At 37.8% G+C, this 23,531-nt stretch overlaps 1 protein-coding gene across 2 annotated transcripts in view; it reads left to right on the top strand.

The window, feature by feature from the left end:
* hycc1 (hyccin PI4KA lipid kinase complex subunit 1) overlaps window positions 1-23,531 on the top strand; it is a 31,020-nt gene that overhangs the window by 4,716 nt on the left and 2,773 nt on the right. Inside the window, exons 2-12 of one of the 2 annotated variants that reach the window (XM_088329042.1) lie at window positions 7,257-7,338; window positions 8,516-8,617; window positions 9,356-9,535; window positions 11,322-11,402; window positions 11,474-11,589; window positions 13,148-13,243; window positions 13,404-13,520; window positions 14,707-14,794; window positions 18,855-19,017; window positions 20,460-20,731; window positions 20,772-20,793. In XM_088329042.1, coding sequence (XP_088185168.1) covers window positions 7,282-7,338; window positions 8,516-8,617; window positions 9,356-9,535; window positions 11,322-11,402; window positions 11,474-11,589; window positions 13,148-13,243; window positions 13,404-13,520; window positions 14,707-14,794; window positions 18,855-19,017; window positions 20,460-20,731; window positions 20,772-20,793 — 1,294 coding nt within the window. In that variant the 5' untranslated portion in view covers window positions 7,257-7,281. The remainder of the gene's footprint in view (window positions 1-7,256; window positions 7,339-8,515; window positions 8,618-9,355; window positions 9,536-11,321; window positions 11,403-11,473; window positions 11,590-13,147; window positions 13,244-13,403; window positions 13,521-14,706; window positions 14,795-18,854; window positions 19,018-20,459; window positions 20,732-20,771; window positions 20,794-23,531) is intronic. The other variant, XM_088329041.1, reaches the window with a different exon arrangement.

Genomic DNA, 23,531 nt, shown 5'->3' with positions numbered 1-23,531 from the left:
AAGGTATAAAAAGCCAATTCCTACATTAGCTGCCTTTAGTGCTCTTTTTACAACGAGGACTAGAAACGAGAGAATTGATTATTCACCTTAATTTCCATTCATTTCTGGTGGAAACATAACATGTTGGGATATAATAGTGTTTCTCAATATTTTTTAAACTCTTGTAGTTGCAAGGAGAGCTAATGCGTTTTGAAGTGGTACACTGTCTTACTTCCTGTGTCCTGTGAAGGACACATTCATGCAATATATATAAATATGCGTTTTTGTTTTGTTTTTCCTGGTATTCAATTATTTTGGTATTGCCAGTGTCAGTTTGTTTGTCCTAATCTAATCTTTGAGCTCGGCCTGCAGCACAGGAAAAAGCAGCCAGGGCAGCTCTGCTACTTTTAATACCACCCACTTCATTGTTTTCCTTCTTTTTGGTTCGGTTCCTCATTTCAAGCTTTCTGTCGCACCCCTCAACCTCATTTGGACATGAAAAGGAAGTAAATAGGCCCATTTGGGAAATGCTAACATTTCTTTGTTGGACATTAAAAAATGGGATCAAAAGATCTAAATCCCAACCAAATAAATTATCTTAATTGCCAGTTATTCTTTGCTAATCCATGAATAATTTCAATACTTTTTTATATATTTATAATTAGATAAATTAATTTTGTTCCTTTATCATAGAAGAACGGTGACTTTTGTTTCGGATCAATTGAAACAATGCAGATGGGAAGGATCCCATCTCTAGTAGCCCGACTGGTCCGAATGTCGTTTTTCAAGCAGGCCAAATGTCGATGCACGTGCCATGCACGTTGTTGAGAACCGAGGCGTGAGTAGCTTGCAAAGCCGCTCACAGGAACAGGTTTGTTTAAACCAAGCGATGAATAAACATGCGTAGAAAGATTTCTTGACGCATTCTTCCTGACTTCCTGCCTTGAACGGAACATTTGTAGTAATTCTAAGGCGTGGTGATAGGCAAGGATCATTATGAATTTAATCAAACCCAACAGTAATTTAAAGAATGTTTGAGAACAAAAGTTTACTCAAACACTGATTTCTACTAAAGCCTCTGTTGTAGGCGTGTCAAACATACAGATCCGGCCCTTTTGGATGATTTAATCAGGTCTGCCTTAAATTTCTGAGTGTCATAAAAAAGAACATCTCTAGCTCCTTTCTATTAAGTTCTGATTTTTTTTCCTTTGGGGATAAATACAAATATAGTGCTCATTCCTGCCGCTAGAGGGCAGAAAAGGTGTAATTGTAAGCCCTGCCTAGTACTTTGATCTGATGTTATTTCCCGTTCACTACTAAAACTATTTATTTTATTTTATATTCTAAGGTAGTACGAAAATTCAGGCAAGCATCTTTTTATTCGTAACTCCCGCTTGAGTTTGTTTATGTTTTTATGCTATTCGTGGTGAGTTGGCTCAGATGTAAAGCAAGATTTACTCAACTGTTAAAATAAGAATATTAAAAAATTCAATGCCAAAAATGAAAAAAAACAAAACAAATTTTTTTGAATTGTTTGGGTATATATTTGTTGTGCTTAGAAAAGATCTTTTATCATTGTCACTATAATTTGTGGTTTGCACATTCGCCTGACGCGCAAAAAGGTCCCCGGTTCGAGACCGGCTGGAATCATATGTTGGCCTGGAGAGGGATGAGTGCCGCCAGGCTGTACATGCCCCAGACAAACTACAGGAAATGGAGCCCCTAGGATCGTAGTGGTTAAGGGATCTAACCCACCAACTAAAACAAAGCTGAATTTTGGTTTTGACATTTTTTTACTTATCCGGCCCACCAGGTAACATAAAGTCTAAAATCGGTCCCGAGCCAAGCTAATTTTGTCATGCCTGCTCTTTTGTATGTATTGGGTGCATTTTCATAACTTTTTCGTTAGGGTGGTCCTTAATGGGGGTCGAAATTTTTTTGGGGGAAATATTGGGCTCTGACTCCCCGCATATGTTCTTATATCGATAAAAACACACTGTGTGCAATTTTAAACAATTTGGATAATATTTAGAGGTAGCTCAACGACTTTGAAATTTCACAAAATGGTAAAATTTTGGCAATTTTCGAGAAAAAACGAAAATCTTAACCCTATGTGTACGGCGTTTTAGAACATCCAATTTCAGTCCATTGCTTATAATTGTAACACAAGAAAAGTTACAAGTAAATATAACAATATTGTATTTATTTTTACCTCAACAGCCACCACCCTTTCGAGGTTTCATTCACTGTGCGTGATCGGCATTTCCAAATAACATCCAAATTTGGGCGTCAATAAAATGAACTAAATTTGCAACTTCACCAACACAGATCATTTGCATTATGCAGAACAGTGTGAAAACAAATCTTACAGTTTGATGTGCATACAGTACAAAAACAATATGATAAGTGAAAATAGAACCAAGCCAACACCAAACAGTCTACCGAGTAATAGTCGAATAATAATTTCCAAATCACCAGTTCAGAGTTCACATAAAACAGGCCGATTGTCTTTGGAAAAACAATGCGTTTGCTCTCAGTTCAGCAATTACCTCAACGAATCTTTAAGTTTATCATTGTAACATAGCCTATCATCAAATGTTGTGTATGTTCACAAAGTGTTCATTTCTGTTTCACGATGGTCTGTTTTTGAGTATTCGGGAACCTTTTGCGATGTTCTGCAACCACCAGTAACAGGTACTGTAATTGTTCTTCATTGTGGGTGATACGACCATTGAAGTTTTGAATCAGTGCGACGCCTCGCTCTGCGTGGTCATTGATGACAGACAATGCTTTCACCTTGTCACATGCCTCTCTATAATCAATGCGGCCATTCCATGTGGTCGGTTCTGCATCCAAGAAGCTGGTGGAGATCTCGAGAAGCTGCAGCAGCTTGATGGTATTAGTGGTTGCAAAATCTGCGAGTTTCTTGTCATTGACGCACTTCAGATCCACCTGGCCTTTAACTTCTGGTTCTTCCGCTCCTGGGGTTGACTTCATGGCACTCGAGATGTCAGTTTTCGTTTCATGCGATACGTCGGGATCAAAAAGGGACAAGCCAACAAGGACTTCAGAAAGATACCAGAGATGAGTTGCAAACTTTTTGCTTGTCGCTTGAGAGATGGCTTTGTTGATGTTCCCATAGTTCACCAGGTCCTTTAGAAAAGCGAGATCATGGCGAGGAGCACTGGCTGCCACAGGACACAGGAACCAAGCCTTAACATATATCCTAGCATAGAAAAGACACACGTCACGAAGACCTTTTTCCTCACGGGCAGTCAGTCGGAACTGGTGTCGAAACATCCACACCTTGAATGAATATATCACCTTGGCCATCCATCTCTTCTTCCATCTTAATTAGAGTCAGGGCTTCAGCATGTGCCACATCAAACAGGTTGTTGAAGTTGGCTTTGAACGCATTCTCCTTTTTTCTCTGTGTCTCTGTTTCACGAGTTGAATTCTTTTTCAGTCCCTGCCACTCAGCAAATAGTTTCTCAACTTTTTTCACCATGTCTTGTGTGTGACGTACAGGAATCCGTGCTCTGAGCCAGAAAGATGTCAATTTCTCTACAGTGGCTGTTGCTGCAACTCTGATAGTCTCTTTGCATTCGATGTGTCGATACAAAAAATAACCCAAAACTTGTTGAATCGAAGGTAGTTTACACCCTGTTATATCCTCTTCATGAGGCAGAAGATATTTTTTTGATCTCTTCGATGAAGCCATCTTGATTTTTGTGACACGTTTGACAATCAGAACTCAGTGTGGTGAATATCTGAAACCACTAAGGCACTGTGATACTAATCGATAATAGAAAGCCAGTCAAAACGAATGCCACAATAATCCCAATCCATTTTGTGACAATTGTTCTCCTTGAAATCCGAAAGACAGTCAAAATTATTTACTGGTGTGGTCAGATAAGTATTTCGTTGACATGTATTTATGCAGTTTTATTATTGAACAATTATTTATTGTGCCAGTAACTTTGTACACTAGGTCAATGTGCGAAAAATCCTTATTTTTCATACCAAAATTTCAGAGCCCTTGAGCGACCTCTAAATATCCTTTGATTTTGATGAAACTTTGCCTAATTACGTTTTGTATATATTGGAACATATTCAAGGGGTCAGAGCATGAAATTTTAAAAGTCGAAAAATAAGGACCACCCTATTTTTCGTTATATAATTGAAAGAAATGCACGTCTAAAATCTCCATGGTGACCGATATCGTTTGATCACGTCACCAGAAACATCTGGCTCTAAAAAGTTCTTGCAAAGTTCATGCATAAGATCAGTGTTCTTGCAAAGTGCTGTTTTGTTTATGGAAAGCATTGTTTGGATGTTGAAATGATCACAAATGCAAAAAAAAAGCACAAAATTGAAAGTTCTTCTTAAAATGCATCTTTTTACAAAAAATAGTTTTTCTCACAAGTTTCCCTGGAAATTGGTATTTTCAGAAAAATTTAGCCATGTTTCACTGTTGTCTGCTACATAATGGTAGGTGCTAAAACATACTCTTTTCCAGTGAAAGATGAGGGTTCAAGCTTTCTTTTGAGATGTCTTATGCCTATATAGCTACAGAACAACATTTTCTGTAGCCCTTTGAAAATGAGTCAAATTGACTGGCTCGTCGCATTTGAGAGACGCGCCAAATGAGTTACGGTCTGTGACACTAACCTTTAGCAGCTAAGTTATTTGGCATTAACAACTGAAATGATACTAGCAGCTAAAGTAAAGCCAATGTGGCTCGTGGTTGTGATCATTTGAGCTATATCCAGGCCCAGGACCTCTCGGAGTTCCTGCGGATCCTTGAACAGTCTTAAAGGGCATTCAATTCATTATTCTATAAATAAGGCCTTAATTGTCATTAAAATGTCTTAAATCCAATTTCCAAAAGTCTTAAAAGTGTGAACACATATTTAAGAATTACAATTGTTTGAACTAATAAAATGTAATAACAATTATCAATTGTCGTTTTTAATAATTTTCTTATTTACTTTCCTGACCACAATAATGGAAGTATCAAAACGGTGATGTGGTTGCAGTCGGGGCCTTTCGGAGCAGACCCATGTTATATGTGCACCCACAATACAAATAGCAGCTTCGAACAGAAACGTTTCCGTTGGACCATGGCAAAGTGTCAATTTAATGAGAAGTGGCTGTCCGACAGACGTTTTTTGCGATGGCTTAAAGCTGTGCCAGGTTATATGTACGAGGCGAGAAATATGTCTTTTTTTTTTTGTTTTGTTTGTTTCAACTGTATTTTTTTGTCGACATGGTCTTAAAGTTTGATTTCAAAAGGCATTACAAAAGTCTTCTTCAACTTGCCTCAGGCTGTAGTAATACTGCCCCTGTAAAAGTATAAAACAGGCCCCAGATACGATCTCATGATCGTATACTGTTTGTAATCACAATCTTGTTTAAGTCCTCATATTCATAATCGTTGTATTTCTTCAGGCCGTTTGTATCAGCAAATCTGGTTGCCACTGGCAAAGGCGAGCCTAATGAAATTCTCGTGTTGACCCCGGATTCCCCAGCTGTGTGGTGTATATTGCTTCTATCCATCGTCTTTGTATACAGTACATTCAATATTCTCACATTTGCGATTGATCTGCGCTCTCGACAGTGTTCTGTTACAGCGTTGTTTAAAGTAATTATATTTACGGCTCCTCAGTAATTTCATTTACCTTAGAGTCGTCCCGTTTCCAGGCCCTATTGATTTGCGTCGCAATCCCTTGTCTTGAGGCACAAGTGAATGAGATGACAGGAAGACAAACACATTCCCGATGACATAATGATTGTGTTGTGTAATGTCGGGGCAGTTGAGTTTCTGTTTCTTGCTCGGGGTTGTCAGTAGTACATCAAGAAAGCAAGCAATTTCCTTATTCAAGTTATACAGGCTGATTTGTTTGCTGGATTTGTATGTTTGTTCTTTTGTTTGTTTTCTAATACAATTGTATTACTCCGGATTTCTAAAATACAAGTGGAAATCTAATTTCAAATTTTATTGCTTAGAATTTATGAATTTGAACCCCAAAAATACCTAAATTGCCTTTTGTCTCTTGACTTAAATTTACAAAAATGAATACAGTCTATTCGTGTGAAGTCACTTTTACCTTAAATGTTCTTTTAAAAATCTCAAATTATCTTAAAGAGATCAGCATAGAACCTAACACTAGCTGAATGTTCAAACCGTAGAAATCCTCACATGCTAACAATTAGCATCCACAGTAGGGGTATCCAACCTGGTTCCCGCAGGCACCAGTGTGCCCCCTTAGGACAGCTGTGATTTTTCTAAGTGGTTGATTTAATCTATTTACCTCTACCTCCAATAATTATCCTAGTAATAACACAAAGTATTTTAGAAATTTATATTAAACTTTCCCTTTTGTGCTAATTAGTAACAAAAAAGTAGCTCTCAGCTTGAAAAAGGTTGGAGACTTCTGTATGTGGTAGTTTTACCTGCACACAAACCTTGCTGCAATACATGCATATATTCTTTATCCTCTGCAAAGTGCAGTTAAGATAACAGCAGCATTGATGAGCAGAGTACAGCAATAACATTGCTGCCCCCAGATGTCCCTAGCATTCACATTGATTTATAATCTTATTAATTGTAGTTGACACAATAAAATTATAGTTTTTGACAGTTTTTGAGGAAAATAATGCCCTTTTCTTTAGCATTGTTTATACTTAAAAATTATGGGTTGTTTTTTGTGCCTGTCTTCTTTCACTCATTTCATTTACTTCAATTGCACCTGAAATGTGAAATGGTTTGAAAATAAAGCCTTAGAACTCGTTAGCCTTTTATAAGAGACCGTGTCATCCAGGACACACAGACGTAATGCACTAATTTCTCTAAATGCGGGCCGTGCCGTCTCTTAAAATTAATACCTAATGGAGCTTAGTGGAAATGAATTACAGCAAGGGGAGCTTGGGACAAAAAAAGTGTTTTAGGGAACACAATCATTTTGAGGTCTGAACTGGGCTTTTGTGCAACACAATTGCTTTTCTTTGCCAGCCCAGTTCCAAAAAAACTTTGACATCAACGTCTGTGAATGAGTTAAGCAGCCTCTGTGGCAAGACATACCAAATATGGACTCTAAATTCCTCCTGGACATTTGTCCTTAGTTCAGTTTTAAATATTCAGTTAATAAATCAGCTTCATATTGGGTTTCTTGCAGACCGCTATTGGGAGTATCAAAAATGTTTTATTTTGTATACATTAAATGAAGAAAATTGAGTGAAAAGTCTAAGTATGTCTGATTTTTGTTTTGTAATAGGTAGAGGTGACGCCTCTTCAAATGCATGAACATGTTGGCTATGGACCAAGGAGTGGTGGAGGAATGGCTGTCAGAATATAAGGTGCAGTAAATAAGATGGAGACTGTCAAAAAACAAAACAAAACAAAAACTCTCCCTAGTTTTGAGTGTATTTATTAAAACCGCAACTTTATTTTTGCTCTAAAGTCGCGTGTCAGTTTTCTAAATGCTATTCCAACACATTTGGATGCTTCTCTATACTTTGAAAACCCACTAGAACAAATCCCTACTACATAAAAAAAAATATGGCAATTTTTATTTCCCTAAATACATTTCCTTATTTAAAATGTTGTTTTCTTATTTTGCTATGTTTTAATGAAACCTGTTGTTTTATGTATAATATAAACAAAACGACGTTAATGGCTGAAAATAATATCGAGATTGCAAATTGTTTTAGTTTATTTTAAATGCTGTTTTTATATTTATCATTTTTTTGTAATTGAGTTTTTTACATTGTATTTCATTTTCCATGTAAATATAAAAATCTATATTTTCCCATTATAGCAAAACATATCACAAGTGTTCATTTATTTTTCTTAGTAAAGTAAAATTAACATTTTTATTTCTATTTTTGTATTTATTACGACTCAATAAAATGATTTTTAAACTTTTTTACTTTCCTGTACTAGTGAAAAATAAATACCGTATCTTATTTTAATAAATTTAAGTTTTATTTATATCTTTGTATTTATTACAAATTTTTCACAGTTTTTCACTTTTATATTTTCTTTTTCGTCCATGACTAAGGAGGAGTAATTATCCTATACCGACAAAAACTAAACAGAACTTTTTTTTTTATTTTTGTATTTATTACTCCTTTTTTATATGTAATTTGACTTGTAAATGCTATTTACTATTTTGATAAAAAGAAAAAAAATCCCATCTTAGCCAAAAAATGAACACAAATTAAATCGTCCATCTACAATATGAAATGGTTAATTAGCTTATTTTAAGATTTATTTGTAATAAATGTGTTTACAATGAAAAAAGAGTAAACATGAAAACATTAGAATGAGCACATTTAATTTTTTCCACTAATTGTATTTGCTCATTTTATGGACTTTTTAAAAAAAACGTATCTAGATAAAACAGTAAAAGCTCTGCCCTGATAATCATCCACGATCTGGCAAGGGAAGATTTTGCACGTTCAAGCGAATACCAATATAATTATTACAAGGATGAGCTTTAATGCAGACAAACTTGATGGTGTATATTTTCAGACCTTGCCTGACAGCGCCGTGTCAGCCTATGCTGCATCACTTAAAGACAAAGGTGCCCTTGTCCCTGCGCTCTACAAAGTCATCCGGGAGAACTACAGTGAAGTATGCACTCTTCCAAATATAGTGCCGTGAGGTATTTACCCCTGCCTGAATTCTGTGTTTTTTTTTTTTGCATATTTACCACTAACAAAGGTTTCAGATCATCACACCAATTTTAATATTACGGGAAATACACAATATAGTTTTGAAATGTTGATTCCATATGTGAAGTCACAAAAAAAGTAGGCTTTCCTGGCACTATTTGAAAAAGTAAATTAAAGTTTGGATTCAAATCCAATTGAGATACTGTGGTGTGACCCAAAAGGGTAGTTGGTTCATGCTATAAACACTCCTATATGGCAGAATTAAAACAATTTTGCAAAGAAGAGTGGGCCAAAATATTGACACAGATTTGTGAAAGATTCATTACCATTTATCGTAAACGTTTAATTTCTGTTATTGCTGCCAAAGGTGGCCCAACTCGCTATCAGGTTCAGAGGATGATAACTTTTTGACATAGGGCCAGATAGGTTTAAAAAATGTGGTGCCGTACTAAATAAAAACGACATTTCAAAACTGCATTTTGTATTTCATTGGGTTGTCCCTGTGTGATCTTAAAATTGGTTTGTTGATCTAAAACATTTGTGAGTAATAAACATGCAAAACAAACAGAAATCTGGGAGAGGCCAAATGCTTTTTCATGGTACTGCATATCCGTCCCCCGTGCATGAATTGGCACGCTTATGTAACAATCAAGACATCGATTTGAATTCATTTTTTATTTTTTTAAATCATCCTCAGCTGCTGGAGCCGGTGTGTCACCAGCTATTTGAGTTTTACCGGAGCGGCGAGCCGCAGCTGCAGCGTTTCTCTCTTCAGTTCCTTCCGGAGCTCCTGTGGAGCCTTCTTTCTGTCAGCGCAGCCAGGGACCCTCACACCTCAGGCTGCATAGAAGCCCTGCTGCTGGGCATTTACAACTTGGTAGGGGGGAAGACTCGTCTGCTAAGTGTGTTTGAATTTAGTTTGATTAACACCTAAACTGATTTTCTACTGTCAACTGATGTATACAGTGCCTTGCAATAATATCGGCCTTCTAAGAACGTTATGACATCTTGCCATAGTTCAGGCTTCTAAATTATCGAGAAAAAAAACTCAATATTTTTTGAGAATCAACCACACGTGAGACACAATCGTGAAAAGAAACCAAATTCTTTCAACATTTTATATTGTGCTAACAAATATATATATTTTAATCGCAAAAAGTTCTTGGGGTGTGTGTCTGGGGGGCACAACATTTTTTCTAGGCATTGTACTCTACCATTGAAGGGTGAGGGTTCACCCAAACAATTTGGTGTTTTCCATGAAATGTTTTGCACAATAAAATATAGTTCAGACATTGAGAAGGTTAGAAGTAATGATTCTGTTTGTTTGAAAAAAAAATAACGATAGTGTAAGTTAAGAAACTGTTTTTTTCAGGTGAGTAAGTTCCTAACCAGTGCTTTCTGGTTATCTTACAGTGTTTGTTGCATTTTTCTGAATTTTATAATTTTCCCCATTTTAGTTGAAAAAAAAAACGTTTTTATATAATTATTATTATTAAAATATATGCCATCTCAATATCACATATTTATTCAAGTTTTAAGGATTTTTTAAAAATTCAAATAAGTTAAAAAGTTAAGTAAATAATACTTAAAATTAACAACATAATCTGCCAGTGGGAGTATATTTATTTTTAAACACACTTTATAAACATGTTTTATTGTTTTTTTGGTCACCAAGGATACAAACTCAAAACTTTATTAGTTATCACAATAAAATAACAGCATTTAAGGTGTCGATTTGTTATTTTCATTACTACTTATTCCCTGTAAAGCAAGAAAAAAATAAACAATGAGCAATATTATGATGTGGCGGGTTTTATTTTATATATTTTTACAATAAGTATATATTTTTGTATTTTATCTCATTTTAGTAAAAAAACAACTTTATTTTCTCAAGTATTTTTTTTAAATAAGGATTTTTTTAAAAAACAATATATGCAACACAAAATTATTGTTGATTTTTTTTTTATTTCACTTGAACAAAAGTTAAAAATGTAATTCATTCTAGATTTCTAGAATAAAAAATACTTCACAAATAATGAGTATATGTATCTGCCCATTGTACACTTTTTTCTATATTAGGTAAGCGCACAGGCGGTAACTTTTGCATAAATTCTGCTTCTTAGAATATATTTGAGAATCACAAGTACCATTAATAGGCGCAAATAACCCCTGGGGTACTTGTGCCCTCATTTCAGAACCTTTTTATAAATATCTCACATAATTAAAAAAGTTAATTCATACTGTATTTTTTAGGCCTGGAAAACGATTTTAACAGCTTATACTTATGAAAAGGATATGACAAGGTCGGTCAGACCTTGCACTCCGAAAAATGGCGTCACAGCCTTTCAGCAGGCAGCTCGAAATCCCTTCGAGCTGATAATATTCTGTGGGCATCCGAGTCTCTTCCTGTCTGCATAGCGGAATAGGTCATGTCACTCGGCACATTTTCCCTCTCCTTTAATTGATCTGACATTAACAATCACTCAGTAGGGGCACACGTACCCTGTGGTCTATCAGTGTGGGTGTAAACACCACAGAGAAGAAACATAAAAGCACCCACACATTAGGCCAGAGGAAGTAACAGCTCTTACTGTACACAGACGAAACCCTGAGATTTTTTTCACCTACGGATCTTTTTTATCTCTCGCTCTCTCTTCCCTTAGGAAATTGTTGATAAAGATGGCCAGAGTAAAGTCCTATCCTTCACAGTTCCTTCCCTCTCCAAACCTTCAGTGTATCACGAGGTAAGAGGTTGAAGAAGTTCCATGCTTGTAGAAATGTTCACTCAGAAGAAGATTTTGCACTGACGTTACAGCCATCAGCCATCGGCTCTATGGCCCTGACAGAGGGGGCCCTCGCCAATCATGGCCTGAGCAGGGTGGTCTACACGGGGCCCCTCCTCCAGAGAGAGAACTTCACTGCACAAAACAGGTGATTAAAAGTCTGGCTGATGTTGTAAAACAACACATTAAATGTACTCAGAAAGCCAGAATCGGGTTTACTCTAGATTTAGAAATTTCTTCAGTGCAGGGACAAGAGGAGGGTAGAGTAGCCAAGAATTTTACTCAAGTAAAAGTACTGTTTTACAGAATGATATTACCCATGTAGAAGTAAAAGTAGTCATCCAAATAATTACTTAAGTAAAAGTAAAATAGTACTTGGTGAAAAAAATCTCGAGTACTGAGTAACCTTTTTCTTTTTTTTTTTTACAAACGATCAGATCATCAAATTATCAAGGTCCATCCAATAAGCAAAAAAATATTTTAATCTACTTTTGGATTAAATGTAATCATCGTAAAGTGTTGAATAAAAATCCATTATCAACCCATTATCTGCACCGCTTATCCTCAGTATGGTCGTGGGGCGCTGGAGCCCATCCCAGCTATCTTCGGGCAGTGGGCAGGGGACACCCTAAACTGGTTGCCAGCCAGTCACAGGGCACACAAGGACATACAATTCGCTCGCTCATTCACACCTAGGGACAATTTGGACCGGCCAATTAACCTGACATGCATGTTTTTGGAATGTGGGAGGAAACCGGAGTGCCCGGAGGAACCCCGCGCAGGCACGAGGAGAACATGCAAACTCCACATGGGGAGGCTGCAGTAGCTGGACCTGAACATCTGCACCGTGTTGCTGCGCGCTAAGCACCCAGCCGCAGTGTTGCCGCTTTAGAAATCAATGAAATAAAAATAGTATAGGTCAAATAAATAAACTAAGCACATGTAACTCCAAGTAGCACATTTAAAGCCCCAATACGTATCTCAACAGGCTCCGCAAGCAGAACAACAAGATAGCCCATGAACTCGAACAAAGGAGACAATGCATATCATAGCTGGGGTTTCGCACCCTTTTTAAGGGGAAAATGCTTTTGATGTGCAATGAGGGGTGCTTCTCCTCTTCTGTGTTTTCAAAGTTTGTTTTGCTAAGCGACATTTTCGATCTGTTTCATCTGTAAAAAACTTTTTCTCCCGCCCAAGTGCAATATGGTCAAGTGACAAAGCTACTACGTTTGATTGGTTACACATGGTAGAGCCTGGTGGGGTTATGCGTCAAAATAAATGCGCCTTAGCCAAATGTGTACTTGCGTTGAGGGGGATTTTTTGAGTAACGAAGTAACGACTTCACTTTGTCTAATGTAGCGCAGTAAAAGTACAGGTTTTTTCTTTACAAATTTACTCAAGTAAAAGTATAGGGATTTAAAGATACTCCTTGAAGTAAAAAAAAATCCCCAAACTTACTCAAGTATATGTAACATAGAAATTATACTCTGTTACTACCCCCCCTCTGGCAGGGACGGATCATTTTTATTAAAATACAGGGTTGTGGACCACTTCATAATCAGGAAATAGTCTAACCTGGCAAAAGTCTAGCATAATGGATTTTCGACCTCTGTTTGATTGACAGTCAATGACACGAAATGTGTCAATATCCTCTTTTACTCTGTGACCTTTTTATGTTTTTTCACATGTCAATGTTGTTTTGTCAGATTTGAAGTGCTGACTTTCCTTTTGCTGTGCTACAATGCTGCCCTCAGCTACATGAGCTCCACTTCTCTTCAGTCCTTCTGCCAGATCAGCTCCAGGTCTAAAAACACAAACCAGCTTTTTTTTCTTATACTAACACTATTGTGTTAGATTTTCTACCATTTGTTTCATCAAATTACCTCTTGACTCCTCAGTTTTGGCGGTCTTTGTGCAACTTCCCTGCTTCTCTATCTCAACTTCTCAAATTGTGTTCTTCAGAGTGTGTATATGTGGTTACCCACGGCAACAGATTCGACGCTATAAAGGTATTAGCACACGGATGACGGTCACATCGGATTTCTTGGTTCAGCTCCTCACTGGGATCCATTATGCTTTGTGAGTGAACAATAATCTATCTTTGAAGTGTTTCGTGATCCATATTCAGGGATCAGAATTTTCCGCGGATCCGCGGATTTCCGCTGTTTTTGAACCCCAAAGGTCATTCCCGTAAATCGTCTAAATTCGATGAGAAAATATTTTGGGGGGGTGAGGTATGATACGTGACTGTTTCATCACCCCAAGTTAGCATTTAGACCATTGGTCGATAGGTTCGCTGATAACCAATCAGCGGAGCTTTTGTTCAGAGCATTGGCTTTCTCAAACATGGCGCTCCTTCCGGTCTTTTCAAACGGTGAAATGAGTGTTTGAAAAAGTAAATATGAAAATACTAAGAAAAGAAGACGAGGCTTTTGTCTCCGAGATTGATAAAGGAATCAAGAATAAATTTAAGTGGTCATGGCTGGAGAAGACTGTCACAGTAAACGTTAAAATCGGCGCAAAGATCGAGGAAGTTACAGAAACTTTGAGCCAGTTCATCGCAAAGTGTGATGTTCCAGGGAAAGCAAAGTGTCTATACTGTGTCGATCTGATCAATTATGGTACGCGAGGTTGTGTGGCACTGATCGATCATGCTAAAATGAACAAGCACAAAGCAAAAATAGCTTGCCGGCGATCAAATTATGCACTCGGATCCGCATTTAAAATCGGCAGTGAAACTAACAGTAACACCACCGGTTCAACATTATTGGCCGTTCCAAATCCTTCCACTTCAAATACTAGCAGCAGTCAACCACTGGTTCCCCTGTGTGACAGAAAATCCCAATCTGAGGTATTTATAAATCTATTTATTTATGAAATGATTTTATCTTTTGTGTTTATACAATATTTAGAACAGGATAAACAAAATTTAAAATTTGTTATAAACATGATTAAAATAAATTATTTTGTATCATCATGATCATGTTCAATATTACAAATGCTTTTAATGTCAATATATTATTATTTTTTTAATTTATATATATATATATATATATATATATATAAAATACAAGGTTTCTGTTTTGTTGGATTTAATTCATTCTAGAGCAATTTTCACATAGCAAATAAGATAAATGCTGTTGGCTTCAGGGGGTCCTCCGCCCTGGACCTGGCCGGGGCCTGCGGCCCCTGGACCCTGGCTATATCAGCTCAAAATGAAAATCTCCATTCTGATCCCTGCATATTCAACATCAACTGTATGTAGGTGTAACGGGGAAGCAGACCTTGGATCCAAAGCCTTGGACGACGTCCTTTACCGGGCCCAACTAGAGTTGTTCCCTGAAGCACTCTTGGTAAGTGCAGTAAAACAAATTTGCTACTTTGCTCATGGGGATGGAAACATGTGAAGCGGACACACATGGTTGCCGTTGTATTAGCTTCATGCACAGCACACTGCTGTATTGTGTCGTCCTGTGCAAGCTGCAAACTGTGTGTAATCCCACTAGATTATTTACATGCTTTGCACTCTGCTCTGTTTAGCTGTAATCCTCGTGGCGGAAGCAGATTGAACATAAGCCTGCAGTATTACTACACCAGTTAAAGTGCATTCCAGCACAGACATATAAACTCATTTTGTAATTACAATGTAATTGCATTGTTTTGTAATCAGAGAGTTACTGTTTACCTTATTTTTCAGACTGTAATTGTCCGGATTATAAATGGCACATAGGCAGTGCAAAGATTAACAGACTACACTTCCTAATAGCGCAAACAAAAAAACATTTTTTACAATTTTACAGTATTCAAGATAAAAACGCAAATATACGTCATACAAGAATATGGTTAAAGTAAAAGCAGTACCTTTCCAGTTTTGTGAAGAACTACTTGTTTTTGGCGTTGACAATAAAGATAGTTTAGTCGTGTTTTCAGTGTAGTCAAAGACGACGCTAACTTACACCGCAGAAGAAAATGACTGTTTTTTTTTAATACTAAAAGAAAAGGCTAGTTTAGAGGGCAGAAGAAGTAATGCTTGTTTCCGATGTGGTTTTTTTTTTAAGGGTTATTGTTCTATCTTCGTTATTCATTATCCATTATCCGTTATCGGTCAGTTCATTATACGCTACGAAGCCTAGGAGCCGGGACACTTACTCTCAGCCAAAAGGCTAAGCTAAGGTCCTAGCCCTAAAGCCTTGTTGCGATGATTGCGAATGCACAAGGCTTCAGAACCACTTGTTCACAGCTTTGTTTTGACATCTACAAAACTGACTTTTTATTTTTTTTTATTAATATATTTAGTTGAAAATGGGCAACATCTCAGCATAAATTGCAAAGCAGAATAGAAGACAATGCTGGTGTTCATTGTAGAAAATGACATATGTTTTTTGTCGCAAAAGAAGCAGATAGTTTCTGGTGTGGACAACGTTGCTAGTTCTGAGGGTGATTTTTTTTTTTTTTGAAGATGATTCTAGTTTCTGATGAAGAAAATAACGTTAATTTGAGGCGTAAAAGAAAACAATGCTGTTTTTCGGTAGTTTCTGGTGGAGGATATGATGCCTGTTGCCGATATAGAATAAGACTACGGTTGATTAGGGCTTAAAATAATGGTGTTTTTGTTATGAAAGAAGATAGTTTAAGGTATAAAAGAAGACTACGTTTGTTAACTAGTTTTGAGATTCGAAGGAAAAAAGGCTATCTATAAATTGATCTAGAGTAGAAGTGTCAGAAACTACCAACTTCTGGGAAAAAAAGAGATTTCACAGCCTTGAAATGTTGGTATTCACGAATTGTTTTTGGAACAAGGGCCACATTGTCCTCGGATTGTAACCTTTATCCCCTCCGTGCTCTTAAATTGCGGTTTTAAAAATTTCCACACAGAGAACAAAGACCCGTAAATAGTCTTTAGGATTTCATCTTGTGTGTTAATCTGATTATCAATAGGATTATGATCTTATTTGGCTTAGTCACGTGTACCGTTTACTGTGTTGTCGCTATGATATCGTCAATATGAGGTGTGAGTGGATGACCACAGCTGCAAAAGTTAACTCATGTATATTTGTATAACCCTTAATCACAAAGTCTCAAAGGGCTGCACAGACTACCATTACACCACCCCTAATCTGAAACCTACATTAGGGCAAGGGAAAAACTCGAAAACCTCAGCATGAGAAAAATGAAGAAACCTTGAGAGGGGGCCTCACGTGAGGTAATGCCCCTTCGACGGTCACCGGGCTGCAATGGATGTTGCAAAGGCAACAACAGACATTACACAGAGAATCATCAACATGAAATATAGGTAATGACAGCATGTCCAGTGGACTGCTTTCTGTTCCAAAATTGGCCGATGCAGCAACGTTTTCGGTGTGGAGTGCCACTTTCAAATTTCCTTGTAAATCAGTGTGCCACACCAAGATTAATGACTCGCACAATAATTTTTTTTATATCCAACAGAGCTGTAATTTTACACCAGTCCAAATATACAACATGGATATACATTGAATCGTATAACAGACCAATTTTTTCTTCCACTATTCTTGTTCATCAACAAACTAAAAAAAAATAATGTGAGCAACATGTGGAAAGACCTGTAGACATCCATGACTTCAACCATTCTTCATCAACAATGAACTACAATCAAAAAAGAAGTGATGTGGACAGCTACCATACCATTCATCAATAAAATCTTGTTTCAGAAACTATCAAAACTTGAAACACACACACATTAGGACTTTTTATTCAGGAGTTAGCAGGGGGATTGGGCGGGGGCTTTTGGCAGGCATTTTACCTGCCAAAATCTGACTCCGCTGCTAAAATGGACCCTGTTTGAGATATAGACTTGTGAATTTTAGGGTAACATTCTGTGACATAAATATGTCAGCACAGTTATTTTGAAGAGCTTCAGAACGTTTCTGATAATATTACAATTATTAATAATAATAATAGTAGTAATAAAACGAACTAGATTTGTTCAACACCTATTCAGTAACACATCACAAAGTGGAGGTATTCCTCTGTAGTTGGATCCCAAAGCCAAAAAAACATAATAGATTTAGAGTGCGTCTTACTTTGCAAACAGTATAGGCAGGGAAGTCAGATTTTAAATGAAAAAAAAAAAAAACAACACTTTGTTTACACTGCGGGATCCAATGCAACCATGTTTCATTCACAATAAAATAAATTACATATGGCTATTATAGTACATCAAATAAAGGCTATTTGTGTACAATTAGTTGTGATCGTGGATATCATAGTGTACATTGATTCGTCTCCGGTGTTGGTGACTTTTTCTTCCGCGTTAACAAACTCATTTTGTAGAATACGATCGCGCTTTATTGTTTTAATAAACGCGTTATATAGACTACGATAGCTTAATTGTTTTAATTAGCTCGCTTTATTGTTTTAATAAACTTAATATATTGAATGCGATCGCTTTTGTCGGAGCGCAGCAGAATGCGCGTTCGTGCGAGTGGGGGGAGGATTTTTTTAATGTATCCGCCTTTTCAGACTCGTCCTTGAATTCATGTTCATATTTCGTCTCATAATGACGTTTAACACTTGACATGCGGGGTACAACGCTCTCGAGGCATAATGCACAAACAGCACAGTCACTTTTTGCACAAAGCCCCATTCGTCAGGAAAGAACGAGATTTTTCAGCTCGAGGAGCCGTCATGATTTGGCTGTCGTGATTCGTTCATTTATCGCACCCTGGTGTTTCTGTGGGAGGGTTAAAACAGATCTCTCCTCCTCTGCGAAGCACTGCGCTCGCCGCAAAGCCGCTAAACAATGAAAGCGCGCAGTGAAAATGTCTAAATTTCAGGTAAAAATGCGCATTTAAAAAAATCATTATTACTTTGCCGTACGCTCGCGTGCCACTGGCTAACCCCTCGCGAGCCACCGCTGGCACGCGTGCCGTACGTTGCCAACCCCTGATCTAGATGATGGTGCACATCAGGTCCAAGTGCCGGTACGATGGCTTGAAATGCATCCACCGTGTAACAACCAGGCTCATTCTGGTAAAAGAAGACATGAGTATGAGGTCAACATCACTCCTAAGCTTTTGAATACAAGTGTACTTGAAGCCTATATTCAAACACTTCCACTGAGGTTGCAGATTGAATCACAGAGGGCAGAGCATTATACTGCCCCGGGGCTTGAATAGAAAAATCTCTCAAACCTGCAGATTTCTTCTTGGCTCTTGGAATCGCTAGTAGACCAGCGTTTTCCGAGCATAGTGCTCTGAGGAGGAACATGGGGGAAATTGAATCGGATTGATATGAGCGGAAAGACCATGCAAAATTCTGTATAATTCCAACAATAAGGAAACTGATAAAAACCCAAATCACATCAATGATCTTTTCCCCGAAGGCTTCAAGCAGTCCTTGTTGACTAACATGCCGCTTGACCCCGTTTGGCAGGTAGGAAACGCCATCAAGTCGACGCAGCAGGGAGCGGCGCTGAAAAGTAACTCCAAGGAGGGCGCTCGCAGCATTCAGGTGGAGATCACACCTACGGCTTCCAGGATCTCTCGAAACGCCGTCACTTCTCTTTCGATTAGGGGGCACCGCTGGAAAAGACACGGTGAGCCGCTAGCGCTCTTAATCACCTAGTTTTGATATGGCAAAAAGCGCTTTATCATTTATCTGTCAAGTGTTGTCAATCATTACCATTGTGCTCCATTGACCTTTTTTAACTAGCTGATGCAGTCTGTATCAGGATACAGTGAACCCGCTTGTATTTGCTCGCTAAACATAAAAATCCGCTATAGAAAGAAAACGTTCAAAAACTTTTTCCTTAAAATGGTTTTATTACTATCGTGATTTCTTTAAATGACTTAAATATCCCTAAGAGTTTTACAAATAAGAGGCGCAGTGTGCTCAATTAAATTTGTCGTTAAAGGGGAAGTTTACTGCCTAAATCAATGACAGATATATCATACCACATTTTTTTCAAACTTATACCAGTGTACATAATCAATGTAGTTTTCCCATGTGATACTTGTTCTTGGACTACTGCTCTTTCTAATATAATAAAACCTAGAATATCTGCCCGATATTATGCCTCATAACAATACAGTACACACCTTTTCCAATGTTTTACAGTAGAATCTGTTTTTGTGATTCTTTCCAAAAGGTCTGCCAAAAAACGGAATTGTGCCACAACTAACATAACAATAGGAAATATAATGTTCCGCCAAAAGTCAAAGATGCAGCCTGAAAGATTTAATATAGAGTTAGCTACTTCTATGTCAGAGTTAACGCAGCATCAAAGCATTGACCTCAATAATAAATAAAAAAAAAGCAGAGTTAAAGCAATGTTAGAGCTTTACCTTAAGAGTTATGGCATTATTAAAAGATTAACTTTGATATTAAATCCGTTTTAAAGTTTTGAATTTAGTTGGAGCAGGTTTAAAGCATTAACTTGATATTAAGCAGCATTAAAGCTTTAATTAAAGAGTAAAGGTTCTTTAAAGCGTTAAGTCTATAATTAAAGCAGCTATAACGCTGCTACAGTGTTAACGTGACATTAAGGTTTTGAAACCTTGAGTGAAAGACGGGTTAAAACTTTAACTCAGTAGTCAAATCAGCTTTAAAAGTTTAACCCAGGAGTCAAAGCAGCTTTGAAGCATTAATTTTGGAGTTTGAATAGATTTTAAGCATTAACTCTAGATCTAAAGCAGCTTGGAAGAGTTCACTTTGTGTCCGAAAAGTCTGTGGATTTAGTAAGAAGCACAAAAAACGTACCTGAAAAATCTTCAATGTAACGGGGTTCACTTGTCTAATGTTTGAGATGACACATGTGTATGTAAACAGACTGTAATTGGTTCATTGTCATTTTATATTTTGTGTTTTTTGACCACATGATATATATGCTTTTACCATTACAAATTTTTCATTTATCTTTCTGTCATTGTGTTAATGAACTTTTTGTTTTCTTGTTTTGTGTCTGCGCACATTGCCTTTTTGTTTGCATGCCGTGGCCGTTCGCGTTCGTGTGCGTGCCGTCCCACATCGGCGCACCAGCAGAGTCCGAGGAGGTGAGTGTAGACAGTGAGGCCACGCCGGGTGGCGTTCCCATCCCCGATATCAGCGTGACGGGCCCGGGCAGCGAGCGGATGCTCAACGGGGACTCCATGCGGCCCCGTTCCGAAGGCCGGGGCCACCCGGACGGCGACACCTCGGGAGGAACGCCCGAAGTCGGCCCCAATCACGAGCCCGCGACCCGGGGACAGGAGGTCAGGAGGCAGAAGTCAATGAGGCGAATGATGGAGAATGAAAGTTCTGGGTCCGCCTCCGTGGGGAGGAACCAGCACTAAGCCCCTCGTGCCCCCGTAGCCGCATTCCCGGGGTAATCTAGGTAACTCTCTGTGGGGGCGTCCTCGAAAAAGCCGCATCCCGACTCTTCCTCACTTAACCTTTTTTAACCACGCCCCTTGAGCTGAACAATTGGATTCAAAGGGATGTATGGGGAAATATAGTATGTTTTTATCTATTAACCCACACATGCCAGAGGTAAGATCAGGCCTAAAAAAAAATCCAGCTCGATCCGAGACCGCGGGTATCAAAGCCTGACCCAGCTTGAGTCTGACCAATTAACCTGATTTGCAGGACCGAGCCTGACGCAAACCCGAAATTTCTACGGTTCGTATGGGCGCTTGAAATCCTTGAAAATGCTTGACTTTTAACGTTTTGTTTTCAAGAATTGAAAAGTGCTCGAGTTTTGTGTGAATGGCTTGGATATGCTTTAAACTGTTGCTACATTTCTCGGCAGTCTGACTCTTTAGACCAAGAAAAATAAAACAAGCGTGCTTAAAGATGACGCCGACACGCCATAGTTCAAACAAGTTACATTTTAGAGAAAATGACCTTTCTTTCTCCAACGTTTGACGTCATCATGGGCTGTCAGTAAGAAAACAAACAAGAAAACTTGATACAACATAGACCAAACAGAGATGGGGCACAGAAACTGTTTTATGTTCTATGCCCCATTTAGTAAAAAATAGCTGCCGGTTTAATATCTGGTATAGGTTTTGTCAAGTTTTCTGGTTCATTTTATACACAGGCAGCACTCGGTGACCTCAAACAACAGGGCCATGGATTGATTGACATTGAATTTCTTCTTTTAATAGTACTGCAGGAATTGAAAAATGACTTTGAAAGTCCTTAAAAATTGCTTGAATTTGGCCATGAGAAAGGTTTAGGAACCCTGAATGTCATATTTTATTTGTGAGGACTCAGGAGGAGGAGAGGTTATTATGAGAACAAACATCTGAGTTAAACAAGACTATAAAAAATTGACATCTTTTAGATATCTGTGTCTCCAGAAGTTACATTTACACCATATTTTCCATCGTTAAGGTAGTTATTTTAAGAGTTGACGAGAAAGTTTTAAGGGCGGCTGTCATTTTGATTGGGCCATAAAAAACAGCAGCAGTACGTGCTTAACTCATTCAATGCCAAATGTTTCCAGCAAATGGAAAGAGCTGATGCCTGATTATTTTTTTGTACTCATTTTTAAAGGCCTACAAAAATATTTAGTTCTGAACCTATATTGGCATTGGACCTATCAAAAGAAAGCTTCAACCATCATCTTTCATGAGAAAAATATGTTTTTAGCCTTTACCATTGTTTAGTGAAAAACAGTTTCTTGAAAATACGCGTGTCCAATATTTAATACCTCCAATAACCAAACAATGCTTTCCATAAACACAAGGGCTTTTTGCTTGCAAAATAATAGAGAAAGCAAAGAAATACAAGGATGTGGGGGCTCCTCGATGTGTAGACAAATATCTGATCAAAGCCGTTAATGCCATCTGGTGGTGATTTATCATACTGAAATCATTCCCAGAGGCTGGATACCTAATGATCAGCATCACCAAAACCTTTAGAATAGAATTTTAAGATGGAACTGAAAAAAACTGTATTTTTATGTTTTGCCACTTAGGGACAATTCTTCTGAAAACATATTTATACGTTATGGCACTGAATGAGTTAACCCTGACTTGATAAAAAAAAGAAATGAATTAGAGATTCCGAATTGTTCAGCCCTATCTCACTAACGCCATCCGTCCACAACCGCTTTGACTCACTCTGTCCCCTGTGGCTCAAGCTTCCTCACTATTTCCTACTAATGTTCCTTTCATTCTTTAAAAAACAAATTGTTTTAATCACTATTATGTATGTGACGTCAAATCAGGGCCGTTACCAGGGGTTGGCCGTGCCCACGCATGGACACTCTCTGCCCGACTAAAGAGAAACTGGATGTAGTGGTGAAGTCAGTTTGAAAAATGATAGAGAAAACAAAAGAAGAAAAAATAAAACACAAAGGAAAAAGACAAAAAAAATAATAAAGCAAGAACAAATAAGTGAAAAGCTGGGGGGGGGAAGAAACAAATAAAAACAGAAAAAAATAAGAAAAAGAAGAAAACACTAATTCAAAAAAGGAAACAAAAGAAATAAATGAAATGTAGAAGAAGACAAAAATAAAGCAAGAAGTACAAAATAATAACAAAACAAAATAATAAAAGGAAATGAAAAATAGAGAGAAAATGAATAAAACAAGCAGGGGAAAAAAGAGTAAAAAGCAATTAAAAATAATTAATAAACCTAGGGAAAATAAAACTAGAAGAAATCAATAAAATGAAATAAGGGAAATTTGGGAAGGTGAAAAACCAAAAAAGAAAAAGCAGGAAAACAAACAGGTTTTAGGGGCTCCCTTTGTTTAGTATATTACCACTAATAATGTAATATTCTGCACAAAATAACTAAGGAAAATAAGCAGCACGTGTAAGCAAAAAAACGTGTGTGTGTGTGTGCGCGCGCGCGCCTGTCCCTGAGACTCGTGTCTGGAAACGGCCCTGCGTCAAATGTTACAACATTGCGCCTGCACTTATTTTGGTTAGAACCTGGACACGAATATGCAGGGGGGTTCAGCGTATTGGACATTGACAGAGCCCTGCGTTTGTTTTGACCAGGTTTGGTCCCCACCAACTGGGTGTCAAATGTATTGGGGGGAATGACTAAGAAAATGTAGCAAGGCGTGTTCCTTCTCCCTTCCCGCTGTGGTTTTTCCTAGGCTTGTGTCTTCCACGCAGT

Source organism: Urocampus carinirostris, chromosome 2 (genome assembly GCF_059441175.1).
Source record: "Urocampus carinirostris isolate Australia breed hairy pipefish chromosome 2, RoL_Ucar_1.0, whole genome shotgun sequence".
Classification (NCBI taxonomy): Eukaryota; Metazoa; Chordata; class Actinopteri; order Syngnathiformes; family Syngnathidae; genus Urocampus; species Urocampus carinirostris.
Note: the sequence above shows the minus strand (reverse complement) of the source record. Positions and strands in the feature narration are given on the sequence as shown.